Source organism: Musca autumnalis, unplaced genomic scaffold, assembly GCF_047663935.1.
Source record: "Musca autumnalis isolate F117 unplaced genomic scaffold, ASM4766393v1 scaffold_1, whole genome shotgun sequence".
Lineage (NCBI taxonomy): Eukaryota > Metazoa > Arthropoda > Insecta > Diptera > Muscidae > Musca > Musca autumnalis.
Window position 1 is genome coordinate 328050957 of NW_027411644.1, and position 15354 is coordinate 328066310.

The window sequence follows — 15354 nt, forward strand, 5'->3', positions numbered from 1 at the left end:
TAGTAAAAGAACACACGTAATAATGGCCATTAAACTTATATATCTAAAAAATGGTACAGCCTAAGAAAAAATCACACAATCAACCTTGTAGAGAATTTTCACAGCTATAAGATTTTCTCAGGTCCCATATCGATAAGACTCGTGAAACCCTAACAAAAAAAAACCTAAAAATGTAACCTGAGCTCTTTATCTCAAAAATGGTACAACCTGGGAACAAATCATTGACGTCAATCCTCTACAGAATTTACACATCTACAACATTTTCTTTAGCTTTATTTCGATAGGACTTGTGGTTTTCAAGCAAAATCGCGAAAACCTAAAATAAACCTAAACATGTTAACTTTGACCCCGACTTATTTAAAAATCCCTACATCGATTTTTTCTTGTTTTCAAATTTTTCTCATCCAACAACGTTGCTGTTTTAGAATCCACAAAAACATCCCAGATGTAAGCTGTTTTCACTTAAAGTTAGTTAAGGCGCTCCGTGCATGACATTGTTTTATAAGGAGGCGATACAGTCAGTCTATTGTCCCAATTTGTACTTCAATATCTCAAAAATGGTAAATCCAAGAAAAAGTCATAAAGGCTAATCTTGTAGAGAATTTTCACTGCTAAAACATTTTCTTTAGTCCCATACGATACGAATCGCGGTTTCGAAGCAAAATCGTGAAAACCTAAAAAAAGTCCTAAAAATTTGAACTTTGACCGCGATTTATTTGAAAATCCCTCCCTTTTTTTTTGTTTTTGATTTTTCTCATCTATGAACATTGTAGTTTCAGAATCCGAAAAACTTCCCAGGTGAAAGCACCTTTCACTTAAATTTAGTTAAGGCGCACCGTGTTTTGTTTTCAAAAATTGTTTGTTTGTCACTTGGAAACAAAATTCATCCGATTGAAAGGGTTTCATTTTAAAAATCAAAATCATTTGGATTTCTATCCTGCTTGAAATATTCACAAATACATTGACAAATACTTCAAAATTTAGTAATACTATTACAAATGCTTACCTGCATGCCCACAATGTATGGGCCATATATAAATTAACAATCGGTGACGACAACTAATCGGGGTTTTGGCCAGGAAAGGGTATACCTTGTACCAGACACTCCTACACAAAATTTTAGAAATATTCAATAAAAGGCATGCTATCGCATCGCTTTGGGTTTTGTTGTAACAACTTGTAGTGACGGCCTACAGATAGGGCTGACAAACTATCGATATTCGGACTATCGGTTTAATTACTGTGTTAAAGCGTTGCACTCATAAGCAAACATGTTTAAATAATGCTCGACAGATAACCAAATAACATGTTTTGGTGGCCGAAGTACCTTTGTATTACGACCAGGGTTTCGGAGACGAGGTATTTTTGGTTCGACTCCGACTCAAGGCCAGTTTTTTCACGACTTCGGCTCCGAATCCGAGGGTAAAAACGAAAAAATTGTGGACAAATGTGCATATAGGGTAATCTGTTTGTTTTTCTTAACATTAGAATATTCATTAATACTAAACTACAAAACATAAATGTGAAGTAACATTCATATTTATATTATTTCTACTGAATCTTATATTTAAAAATTGCAACAAAATACAACATAGAAAGTTTTGTCAGTTTTACCTTTTTCCCGAGTATATTCTGGAGGAAACTTTTCCCCGTGCGAAAATCTTTACGCCTTCAAAAATGTGAAAATTAAGGGCAATACAAATACAAATCAAAAAACTGCATGTCGTCAAAGTTATAAGCAATTCATGACCAGGTTTTAAAATAGAAAATGGAAGGAACTGAGCTATAAGGTCAAAATATTCTACAAAAAGAATTCTCATTTTATTTAACTGAAAACATGGCATCTCAAAATGATGAAACAATATCGTCAAACAGCTATAAAGGCCTGGGTATATAAGCAGCCTCGCCTGCTTGCCTACTTCATAATAAAACAAGTAAAAAAGTATCAGTCGGTTTGGCCGACAGCCTGTGTATATTGAGACAATTTTTTCCCAAAAAACGTATGTTTTTAGAGGGTTTTAAAAATTGTGGGCGTATGAAACGACAACGAGAAAATTAATAAAAAAATAATTTCTCGATTAGAGTTAAGCTTGATGATCGGAAATTATTTGCAAGTGAAAAAGGAAAAAGAAGGAATCGAACCCACATAGTCACCAAATTACGTTACCTGGTTTCACTGGTGGTAAAGCAGATCTTCAGACGTATCGACTATGTAATGGCTTCTCTGTCCTAGAACTTTTCGTTTTTCAAATGCAAAAGTGTTTTTATACATTTAATATTATTTTTTTATTAATTTTCTCGATTAGAGTTAAGCTTGATGATCGGAAATTATGAGTTAAGCTTGATGTTCGGAAATTATTTACAAGTGAAAAAGGAAAACGAAGGACTCGAACCCACATAGTCACCAAATTACGTTACCTGGTTTCACTGGTGGTAAAGCAGATCTTCAGACGTATCGACTATGTAATGGCTTCTCTGTCCTAGAACTTTTCGTTTTTCAAATGCAAATGTGTTTTTATACATTTAATAAAAAAACAAAAATAAATCATTAAAAATGATCTTCGCCCAAACAGGCAAAATTTCAAAAAAAAATCAAAGTGATTCGATAGCAGGTCTTAACCTAAACTTATCCGAAATTTTGTTTGGGAGGTACAGGATGAAGTGGACAAATATAGTCCATATTTGAACCTGATATCTGGTAGACATATAAGGATGTGTAAAGTATGGACCAATTCGGACACTCCCTTCAAAAGTTACCGTATGAACCATTTTCCGAACATTTTTGAAATTTTGTGGGGGAGGTATCTGAAGGAGTAGACTGATATGGCTTTTCTTCGAACGTAAACTATGTTTGGACAAAATATTACTAAGACCAAATTTTGGACCCAATCGGCAGATCCGTTCGAGACTTATCTTGCGCTCCAAACTTGCTCCTGATGAATCTTGTACCGTCGTATGGGGGGCAGTGAATACAAGTTGCTAGAACAAAAATCAAAGCGATTCGAGAGCAGGTCCTAAACTGAACTTACCCGAAGTAGTGGACCGATTGAGTCCATATTGGAATCTCATCTAAGTCTGGTAGACATTTCACGAGTTGCAAATTATGGACCAAATCGGTTGCTTCCTTCAAGGGTTATCGTACGTACAAATTTTCCGAACGTTTTCGAACTTTTGTGGGGGAGGTACCGGAAGGAGTGGATCGATATAACCCATCTTCGAACTTAAACTTAGTTTGGACAAAATATTACGAAAGCCAAATTTTTGACCGAATCGGTTAATCCGTTCGAGAGTTATCGTGCGCTCCAGCCAGCCAGACAGACAGATGGACGGACAAGCCTAAATCAACTCCAAATTTTCTGAAACACATTTCGTTCAAACATACTTGGGGTCTAAAACCATTATTTCGATGAGGCACATTTTGCCCGTATGGAAATGTATATATCCTCGTTAGCATAAATGCTAAGGGTATAATTAAAAGAACAAAGAAGGCCGAGTCAATTTCGAACTAGGTTGCCCTTTTCTTCTTTATTCTTTTATTTGTATTATGCCAGAAATGAAGCATGGTAAGGAAGGCAGGCAACGAGGCTGTTTATGTACCCAGGCCTTAAAACATTTTTTTTCAGGCGTTATTGGGGACAATCAAAAATATCATTACGTCATAACACAAAAATGTCAGCTATGGGATCCTTTGGGTTACTTAATATACTCAATATTGGCTTTCATTCCTAAAGGGAATTTTTCACCCATTTTGTGTCGCAGTGTAATCAGTAGGATATCCGAAGAGACCACAATGTCTTTCGGTGGAGTCCTTCTTCTTCTTTATTTACTCATCCGTTATCCGGATATAAGTGATCGTACAATTCATTTTGTTTTTTAATATTTATCGCATTATATTTATGTTATAGTATAGTGGTTGTCAGCTCTCTGTGTCTTGCAGCATTCAGCAGATCAGTTTCGTCGGTATAACCTGTCCAGTCCATGATGTTTTTGAGCCAAGATGTTTCTTTTCTTCCTCTAGCACGCCTTCCATCAATTTTTCCTTTTAAAATTGCTTGTAAAATGTTGTATTTATTGTTCCTTAATACGTGTCCAAGATATGCTATTTTGCGACTTTTTATTGTTGTTATTAACTGCCGGCTTACATTCATCCTTCTTAGTACTTCGTCATTAGAAATTTTCGCAGTCCATGGTATTTTCAGTACTCGCCGGTAAATCCACATTTCGAAGGCTTCCAATTTTCTTTCATCAGAGGATTTGAGCGTCCAAACTTCTGTTCCATATAGCAGCACCGACCAAATATAGCATTTTATAAAACGTACTTTCGTTGTTACGTTTATGTCATGGCTTTTCATAAGTTTGTTGTATTTACAAAAAGCATCTCGCGCCATCTCTATACGACTTTTAATCTCTTTCGAGGGATCCCATTGGTCGTTTATTAGTATCCCTAAATATTTAAAAGATCGCACTCTTTCAATTTCTGTACCTTGAACTTTTAAGGTCACATCTGCATGGGGATTTTTTCTGCTTATGACCATATATTTCGTCTTCTTCATGTTTATTTTAAGGCCATATTTCTCACTTACACGTGCAAGTTTCTCCACAAGTTTCTGGAGACCGGATATACTTCCAGCCAGTAACGTGGCATCGTCCGCATACCTTATGTTATTAATTATTTTCCCATGAATTTTTATTCCGACGTTTTCTCCTTCTAGCGTTTCTTGGAATATTTTCTCTGAATATACATTAAACAATAAGGGAGATAGAAGACAGCCCTGTCTAACACCCCTTGAGATGCCAATTTCTTTTGTTGGTTCTCCACTTACTTCAATTCTTGCCGACTGATTCCAATAGAGACTTTTTATGCACATAAGTTCATTGTCTTGCATTCCTATATCATGTAGTATTTCCATTAATTTATCGTGTTTGACGGTATCGAAAGCTTTTTCGTAGTCAATAAAACACATGAATACATCCTTCTGGGCATCCCTACATTTTTGTGTTATAATTTGGATGCAGTATAGTGCTTCTCTTGTACCCATTCCTTCTTTAAACCCAAATTGGGTATTTCCCATGTGTGCTTCACATATTTTGTATATTCTACTATGAATAATCTTTAGAAATATCTTCAAGGCATGACTCATTAAGCTAATGAGTCTGAAGTCACTGCATTGTTTTGCATTATTTTTCTTGGGTATTGCGATGAAGGTTGATTTTAGCCATTCTTGTGGATAGTTTCCAGTGTTGTATATGTAATTAAAAAGGTTGACTAGTAGGTGTATATTGCTGGAATCAATAAGTTTCAGTAATTCTGATGGGATTTCGTCCGGTCCTGTAGCCTTTCTGTCTTTCAATGATTTTATAGCGCGTTCTACTTCGCTCTGCGTTATAGGCGTCCCTCTTCTTGGAATTTCCGGTAATATATTCCTCCCATATATGCTTCCTTCCCTCCAAGTCAAATACAGCTTCATTGTTTTTGTTAATTAGAACTGGATTGGTTATTTTCTTTCCATATACTCCGGCGGCTTCCTTTAGCTTCTTGTGGAGGTTAAAATCATCGTGTATACTTTGTAGAAATTCAATTTCCTGGCATTTGGCATTCAAATTCGCATTTTTGGCTGTTCGGGTCGCAGATCGTATCTCCTTATTTATCTCCCAGTATTTTTCATAGTTTTTATTTCTGTATTTGCTTCGCTCATTCCATAGTTATCGAATCTCGTCGGTAATCCATTCTTCTGTTCTTGATGATGTTCGCTTTCCCAGAGTGTTCTTTGCAGTCGTGTTTATAACATCTTTCACCTTGTTCCACAATTCGTGCATATTTTCTTCATTCAACTGTTGTAGTTGTCCATTTATATTGTTTTGCAGCTCATGTTTAGTTGCCGAGTCTTTAAGTTTTTCAATATTCATTTTATTTTGGGGCTGTTTTGTCCGATTTGATGCGAGCTTAATTCGTATATTTGCCACGAGTAAGTTGTGATCCGATGGCACATCTGCTCCTGGGTAGGTCGAACATTTTGTAACACTGGAGAAATATCTTTTATTTATTATTATGTAGCCTATTTGGTTTCTCACAATTTGGTTTTCATTGTCCTGTGGGGATTTCCAGGTGTATAACCGTCTGGGATGTAGGGGAAACCACGTATTGGTCACTTTCATACAATATTCCTGACAAAATTGCACTAGTCTGTCTCCTCTATCATTTCGTTCGCCTAGGCCATATTTTCCCGTAATATTTTCAACTTCTTGGTTTCCGACCTTGGCATTAAAGTCGCCTTGTATTATTGTTATTTCGTATTTTTTTGTCATCTTTAGTAACTGCGCAATATCATTATAAAATTCTTCGACTTCATTCAAATTTGCATCTCCAGTGGGAGCATAGACTTGTATGATATTAAAATTTAGCGGTTTTCCGCTTATTTTAACAACAACATTGTCCTGTCTGACTTTGGAACGAATCCCGTGACACAGGCCGCTATATGATTTTTAACAATAATAGATACTCCTCTTCTGTGAGCACCCTCCTGGTTTCCTGAATGATAGACCGTCATATTTTCTGATCTGAAATCACCGCATTCCGTCCACCATGTTTCGCTGACACCTAAGATATCAATTTGGAGTCGGTGGAGTCCAACAGGGCCTTTTGTAAAAGGCAAGGATGATTTCTCACAAAAGACAAGACGAAAAAACCAGTAGACCTTTGTGAGAAGACCAGTAGGTCTTCTGACAGAAGACGTAAAATGTTCAATTATAACTCGATTGTTATAGAACTTTACTTTTGCTTGCAAAAAATTTAAGGATCAATTGGACCAAAAATATTTTCCACATGAATTTTGTAATCAAAATAGAGTCGAAAATGTCTAGACTTCAAAGGGTAGTGAATATCCCGTGAATCGTCCTCTAACTACCATTCACTTATGTTTTCTAAAAGATTTCTTTTCAAATAAATAATGCTTTTTTTTTTTGAAAAAAAAATGGTGGGCCGACTTTGGTGTTACATTTCTATAATGTAAGAAAGAAATTGCCTGGAGTCGGTGTCGAGTTATTTTTTTTCGACTCAGACTCCGACTCCAGCAAAATTGCTCGACTCCGAAACCCTGATTACGACTATCGATAGTTTGCCAGCGCTATCTGTGGGCCGTGAATACAAGTTGTTACAACAAAATTCAAAGCATTCGAAAGCAGGTCTTATACATAACTTTTCAAAATTGTTCAGTGGGAGGTACCCGAAGGAGGGTCTGGTACAAATTTCACGATGTGCCAAGTATGGAATCGGTTATCGTGTGCACAATTTTTTTACCTCTTTGCCTCTAAATGAGAAAATGTTCTAAACAGATTCAGTTCGACAGAAACAGGAACATGTGGGTATTTTATATTTTCTCTATTACTGCGGCTATTAAGAAACTCCGCTAATTATTAATAAAATGTGACATAGATTCTATGGGTTTTAAATAATTTGACATTGTTCAAAAGTGAACGTTTTCAAGTTCCCACGGCAGAAAACATTTCCGCCATACCAAAATCCTCAAAATTTGCGAAAATTGTAAAACGTCTCACTCCATGCCGTCTATGTTTTCTGCTGTGCGTGTTACAAATAGCGTGAGGTGTAAATTAGAAAGAATATTTAAAATGTTAATGAGCAAATTATTTATATACGCTTCGTGGGAAAATGTTGATATAAATAAAAACACAGTTTCATTTCGTTTTTTCATATAATTTTCTATGTATATTTTTGAAATTTTAAGCAATTTTTTCATGTTGTTGTTTTTATTTAAATTACAAGCAAATTATAAAGATGTATTACATTGAATTATACTCATTTTTGTTGTTGTTGTTGGTGTTGTTATAGCTGTCACAGTACACAATAGTTGTTTGCCAGCATAATGACTTAATTGTTATCAACATTAATTTGTTGTTATTAATTAATTTTCTACATAGTAATTGTTGTCCGTATGATTTTTTTGTTATTTTAGCTATTGCGGTGTTTTTGAATTGTACATTGAAATGAAATTTACGGTGCATTGCTATTGAGCTGTATTACTATTACACTATTGTTTGATTTTAAGAAAAAAGATACTCTCTATTTCTTTAATTTAATTACATTGTAATAATAAGAATATTGTTTTAACTTAACCTTTTAATATTAACTATTTACACTTTTGTTTTTATTTTCATTGGAGAAATTAAAATAAGGTTTAGCGTTTTAATCTTAGCACTAATAATATATATGCTTATTTCGCTTTATTTATAATTTTAGAATTAAAAATAATTTGTTAAGTTGTCTCTTTTTACAGTTCTAAGTATTAGGAATAAAAATCTACAAGATTTTTTGTTGTTTATTTTCTTTTTCTTATTTATTGCGATTTGTGGGAAAGAGAGGCATTTAATCTGAATTACAATAGGTGTTTTTGCTTATGTTTTCGGTATTTACAAGTTATTTTGTATTTGTTTTCTATTATTTATCACAACTTTTTTTAATATACTCGGGTTTTTGTATGGGCCATCTTTAGACGGGGATTTTTAACATCCTGCTGCATGCGGTGGTTCCGCCCATGGTTGCAGGCCATGCAACGCCGCCAATGGTGCTCCATTGACAGGTTGTGATGTCATTGGGGCGGATGGTGGTGGAGCAAAACCTTTACTTATGGCTTCCGCTTGCAGGGATAGCATTAACCGATTAGCAGCCTGCCGTTCTGCTTCACGTTCTTCAGCTGTTTGACGTCTGCAAGGAGAAGAATGAAGAAATAATTTCTTAATTTAATGTTTTAGTTATAAGCATCATTTATTATTATACATTTGATTAGAATTACAATATTAGTATTAGGGTTATGAGTTTTTTACAAGAACGTATCCCTGTATCATATTGGGATGAGTTTTTCTATAAGATTAGACAAAATCGTAATTATAAGGTGATTGAGTAAAAAAGCTCACGCAAAAAGTCATTTCTTTTCCATATTGGATTTTTTGGCAAACTTTTGAAGTCACTATAAGCAGCGTATATAACAGAAATGAAAATAAGCTTTGGAGCCATACGACAGACCAAAATGGCATAACCTTTCGTTTCTCAATAAATTTATCATCATATCATTACATACATATGATTTTGTATCATATATAATTTTATTGCATATATCATATCAATTAAAAGTCACGGTGCTCTTGAAGCAACTTTAAATGAAAGGTTCTTATATCCAGGAAGTTTTTGCTGTTTCTGAAAATACAATGTTCATAGATGAGAAAAATAAAAAAACAACAAAAAATTGCCGGATCGCTTTTTAAATAAATCGCGATTCAAGTTGACATTTTTAGGAGTTTTTAGGGTTTTCACGATTTTGCTTGGAAACCGCATGTCCTATCAAAATGGGACTAAATGTAGCTTTGAAAATCCTCTATAAGATTGACCTTTATGATAATTTCATAGGTTTTACCGTTATTGAGATATTGAAGTTCAAATTGAGACAATTGTGGTTGGTGCGTGACCTTTTTTAATACTTAAATAGTATAGACGTTATTTTCATTCATTAAATCATTTTGAGAAAAAGGTCATTCTATACTAATTATTTTAAATTCTAATTATATTTAACTATAAAATTATAAAGTATATAAATAAATATAGCTACCCTTGCCATAATTCAATTGTTTCCGTTTGCATCTCCTCCTTTCCCCGAAGCAATTATCCATGTAATTTGAAACTTTGTTTTATTTCAAATTACTTTATTTGCCTTTCCTGGTGGATGTGATTTATTAGCATGGCAAATATTTTGTAATTTTCAAACAAAACAATGTATGAAATGGGGGGCAGAGCACACATAGCAATGCATTTCAATTTTGAATTTTTTTTCTTTATATGTGAGTTTTACATTCAACAACACCACCATCAACCTCGTCCTTCTAACCAGGTCTGGAGTCTAAACATTTGGAGGTGAGTTGAAATGTGCAGAAAATTTATTTTTCATATTTATTTGAATTTTTTGTACGTACGTTTTGTTTATTATTTAATCACTTTTCGGTTCGACATGAATTATTGCGTGTGGATAACAACTTTCAAACGAGCGTAGCCAGCATTCAAATGCAGACACACACACACACACACTGATTCATTCATTTATTCACACATCTCCAGTGGAAAATGTTATATACGGATATGAGGCTAGCAAACTGTACAAGCATTTAGCAAAAAAAAAATGATAAAGCTCTAAATTGAGTGAGTAACCTTTTTTAGGAAAATGAAAACCAAAACAAATGTTGAAGTTCAAAATCTATAAATTTTCAAATGAAAAAAGGAAATATTTCTTCTAATTATAATCAAATATTGCTATGGTATAAAATCAATTTAAATGTAACCAACATTGTTTGTGATAATGGAATTTAGTTTATATTGTTTTACAAAAATACACATTTCAAACCTCCCAAAGTATCCAAGACTTTGGTATTTGTCTCTATGCTAATAATCGCCTTAAGTGTCTCCATAAAATTCTCTTAAATTGTGGCCTTTTTAAATTTTATTTGGCCATAAATTTCAATAAACAGTGTTAATAGCTTAACTTTAAAAGGTTATTATGTAAAAAGCCGTTTGCTTTTAGGCCAAGAAAACCATTTTAATAATAAATTTGTGTATAAAGACTTTTTGGAAAACCAGATGCTATCCACTCGAAAAGAAAGCAAGAACATTCATTTGGCAGGATTTGCCAAGATGTTGGTAATTAAAATCATGTTTCGAATTTGTGAAACCACACAACTGGGGAAATTCATTACCGACGCCTTTCCATTGTTGTTGGAAAAGTTGTTCATCTTTTTGCTGTTGGGAAACGAAACGACCACAAGTTTCATAACTTTTAAAAATAATCATCGTTTATAGTAAAATTCTTAGATTACCTCTGTTGGCTTAAGATGGTAATTTCAAGTAAAGCTATTAGCTATTAAAACAATTACACTTTGTTGTTTGAAAGACATGTGATTAAGGGATACTGAATTTCTCATAGTATTTGAATATTACATTTCAAAACTTAACTTTTAAAGAATTAATTTTAAGTCACATTCGAATATTGCTCTCTACGGGCAATTTGGCATAATTTTAACTAGGTTAAGTTACATAGTTTACGTTAAGATCAAAGATTAATACCCAAGATTAAAGAATAGTTTTCGGTGTTCTATTTGTTCTTCGATCGAGGAAATATAATTCTTTGTAAGCCTTATGTTTTCTTGCAACGATTTATTAATCTTGACTTATTACTTTGAAATTTGATATTGCAAATTTGCCATTAGGTAATCGATTCCTCTCAGTCTGCATAGTTAGTTTCCCACGAAGTACATTTTTCCCTTTGTCCATATAATTTTTGAGATTAATTACTATTATATGATTTTCTTAATATTACTTCAAGTCAATTAAAAATTCAATTTTCTCAACAAGACAATGAATATCTTTTTGTTGAAAGCCCTCCACACCTAATTTTGGTTGCGTTGATAAACTTAACGAAACCTCAAATTAAATCAATTTCCAGAAATTAGTTATTCATATTTATATTCCCACATACATACAGCAATACATACATACACGACATGTAAAACTTAACGCATTTATCATCACTCAAATGAATGAATTCATAATTAATAACTGTAATGGCTAGATACAGAAGACATAAAGACAGACAGATAGACACACATACAAGCAAATAATTGCAAGTTCTTTGTGTGAAAATGACACACATTGTACATATGAGAAATCTCAATGACAACATTATGAAAACTAATTTCACTAAATACTTTGTAACAAAACTATACTTCAATAACTTCCCCCCTAACGCCCCTGCAAAGGATAACGAGAAAACTTTTAGTGGCAACTATGTTTTACAACTACATACCAGCCAACAATCGGTATTCCGAGGTAACAAGAAGTTAAACTACATGTTCTATGATTTAAGTGATACATCCAATATGGCTGCTGCTGGAAGGGAGGAAACGCATTGAGTGAAGTGGGTGGGTGGGTTGGCATCCAACTTTTAAATTATTTTTATTACATTTTCTCTTCAACCTCCACCTCCCCCACAATCAAAAGTTCTAGTGCGCAAGCTCATGTTAGCTTCTACGAAGTGTGTACGATGATGATGATGGAGGGATGTATTAAAAGCAAGCAGAGCAGGGTTGTTGTTTTATAAATATTTAATACACTTTTCATGAGTACTTAAGACATTATGATTAACATAAAGCTATTATTACCAAGAAAATATTATATATTTTTATTTACGATGTTAGCAAGGAATATTGAATTGATGGGAACAAGGTTGCCGGCAAGTTGTTGGTTGGCAAAAAGATTGAAATATGTAATAAAAATAAATTTGAAACCATTTTGATGAGGATTGGTTTTGTTGTGATTGTGTGATATTTAGATTTGATTGGTGATATCAATGCTAATTTATGGAAAAATACTTTTCCATAATGTGAGGGCTTTTAAAATGGGTTAAGTTAGATTATTTTTTGAAGGTTATTTCCGTGTTCTTAGGATAAGGACTTTTGTGTTTTTATGTAGGATTTGTCTTATGAATAAAAAACATGGAGTAATGATAACATATTGAAGCGAACATAAGGCATATGCAACCAAACAAATAACCTAAAAATGTACGTTGTATACCCTGAATTTACAAGAAAACAAAATTAGCAGAAGAAAAGTTTAGGCTCGATTGTATCAAAAATTGCCATCCATATTAATTTATAATTTATACAATTGGAACACATCTGACATCTTGCAGAAGTCCTGAAAATGTCTAACTCTAAAGACACATGTTTTAACTTTCATACGAAACTTTCACATCTTTTGGTAGAGCGATGAAAAACTCTTCACCTTCACTCTCTCCCAAAAGATGTGAAAGTTTCATATGATTGTAAAAGAAAAGTCGACACGCAATGTCGTCCTTATGATGTTTGAAACCAATTCGGTTCATATAATCTGTTGCGGCACAAAAAACCCATCAAACGATGTATGGTTAAAATTAAAACAATAAAATTTTGGACTATATTGTTACGGAATTAGGGTTTAATACGATACGATTTGTGCCAAAAAACACATTTGCATTTGAAAAAAGAAAAGTTCTAGGACAGAGAAGCCATTCGACAGTCGATACGTTTGATGAGCTGCTTAACCAACAGCGAAACCAGGTAACGTAATTTGGTGACCGTAATTTGGTTTCCTTTTTCACTTGCAAGCTCAACTCTAAACGGGGATATTAATAAAACTCATTAAAAATGATCTTCGCCCTAACAGGCAAAATGTCAAAAAATAAAAAACCTGCCTGAGCCTGGCTGGGATTTGAACCCACGTCCTTGAAAACATATCGAAAAATGTTGTCACGGTCTGTTAGCGTTCAAAGACAAACTCATAACTTCAAAGGCAGCACAAAATAGCGTTTGTCATGAAGAAAGACATTTCAACGGCCAAATATCCGTTAATGTATAAAAACTCATTTGTATTTGAAAAACGAAAAGTTCTAGGACAGAGAATCCATTCGACAGCCGATACGCCTGAAGAGCTGCTTAACCAACAGCGAAACCAGGTAACGTAATTTGGTGACTGTGTGGATTCGAGTCCTTGTCTTTCCTTTTTCACTTGCAAAACAAATTTCCGATAATCAAGCTTAACTCTAAACGAGAACATTAATAAAAACACGAGGTTTAGTTTTAGATTACGATTCTACAATGTTTTATTGACATTATCCACACAGGAATTTATTTCTCTACTAAGCACAAGGCTTATATCTAGTAAGCACACATCTTTACTCTATGGAGATTACTATTTACAAAGCTTACACTGACGGGTTTAAGTCACAGTCTGAATTACAACTCCATCGCACACCCGTTACGCTCCCCTATTTATACCCGCTTGAGTATGGATAGACTGTCTTTTTTTTATTATTTAAGCCTATAGATTACAAAATTCTTACAGACTACATTAAATATAAATAATTTAATTCATTAACAGAGTATTAACAATTTTTGACCGAATGCCGATTTTCAGACAGATCAATGAGATGATAAAACTTATTAAATTCGACAAAGATATGTCGCAAAGGATCGTTATAAGCATAGTTAGAGGTGAAATAGTTTCTTTGTAGAAATTGATAATGACGAGTTGGCCTGAAAGGAACGTTTAAATAAATTCTTTCCAAAATAAATTCTGATTTTATCGTCCCCTGAATGACATTTAGTAAAAATGTAACATTTAGCATAGTGCGTCTACTTTTTAAAGTTGGTAATTTAATCAAATTTAAGCGAAATTCGTAAGATGGCAATGTCTGTGGGTTCCAACCTCGATTTCTAAGACAGAACATTAAAAGTTGATTTTGTACAGATTCAATAGAATTGGACTGTATGGGATATGCTGGATCTCAAACTATTGATCCATATTCCAAAGGAGAACGAACAAATGAGATATATAGCTGTTTAGTAACAGCTGGATCAAAAATTCTTTGCTCCAACGTTTGATAAAGCCGAGGTTTTTATATGCTCTATTTGTAATTAATGAAATATGTTCCCTGAAGTCCAATCTACGATCCAAGAAGATACCAAGGTCATTGATACTATCGACAGATTCTAACATATTTTCGTTAAAGTAGTAATTTGTGTTGATTTTTTTGTTTTAGCATCCTTCATTTGGGAGGTTCTCCAATGTTCAAACGAGATCCAGATGTACATACACAAACACTCGTATACAAAGACATAAATGAATGTAAACAAGGTATCAATGGGGGAAGAGGTAATAAATATGAGGGAGTTGCAATGAATGACAACACAATGAGATCAGAAAGAGTACAAAAATAATTAGCTAAGTAAACAGTGTAAATAAACTAAGCGAAAATTTCATGATTGCTGTAAACTCCATTCTGTAGTTGTTGTTGCAAAACTGATACAACTGATACTAAATGCTTAAGAACAATTTGCGTTGCAATTCAAATTCTTAAATTAAAAGAAATTCATCTAAATTTTCTTGAATCTACCAGTTACATTCGTAATAATTCGCAGAATTGAAACTGAATTTATTCTAACACCTAAATTGCGAGTTATAAGAAAAGCCTAGAACCAGTTTGATACAAATCCGGTATTAAAGTAATGTGTGGAAACTATTTAATCAAATTTGGAAATTATCTTTAGACAAATCTGTTTGAAAAGTGGGCCTCATCGAAATAATATTTTTGGATTCCAAGTTTTTGGAGACTGTCTATCCATTTGTCTGGCTAGTGCGCACAATAAGTCTCGAACCGATAACCCGATTTGGTACAAACATTGTATATCTTAATATTTTATCCAGGCATAGGCTTTGTTGGAATATGGACTATATCGATTTGGCATCTTAAATTTCGCCCACGA

At 33.7% G+C, this 15354-nt stretch overlaps 1 protein-coding gene across 1 annotated transcript in view; it reads right to left on the bottom strand.

The window, feature by feature from the left end:
- Nucleotides 1-7704: 7704 nt before the first annotated feature.
- Nucleotides 7705-15354, bottom strand: part of C15 (homeobox protein C15) — a 60007-nt gene continuing 52357 nt past the window's right edge. The window contains exon 4 of the mRNA XM_073964401.1: nt 7705-8719. Coding sequence (XP_073820502.1) covers nt 8518-8719 — 202 coding nt within the window. The 3' untranslated portion in view covers nt 7705-8517. The remainder of the gene's footprint in view (nt 8720-15354) is intronic.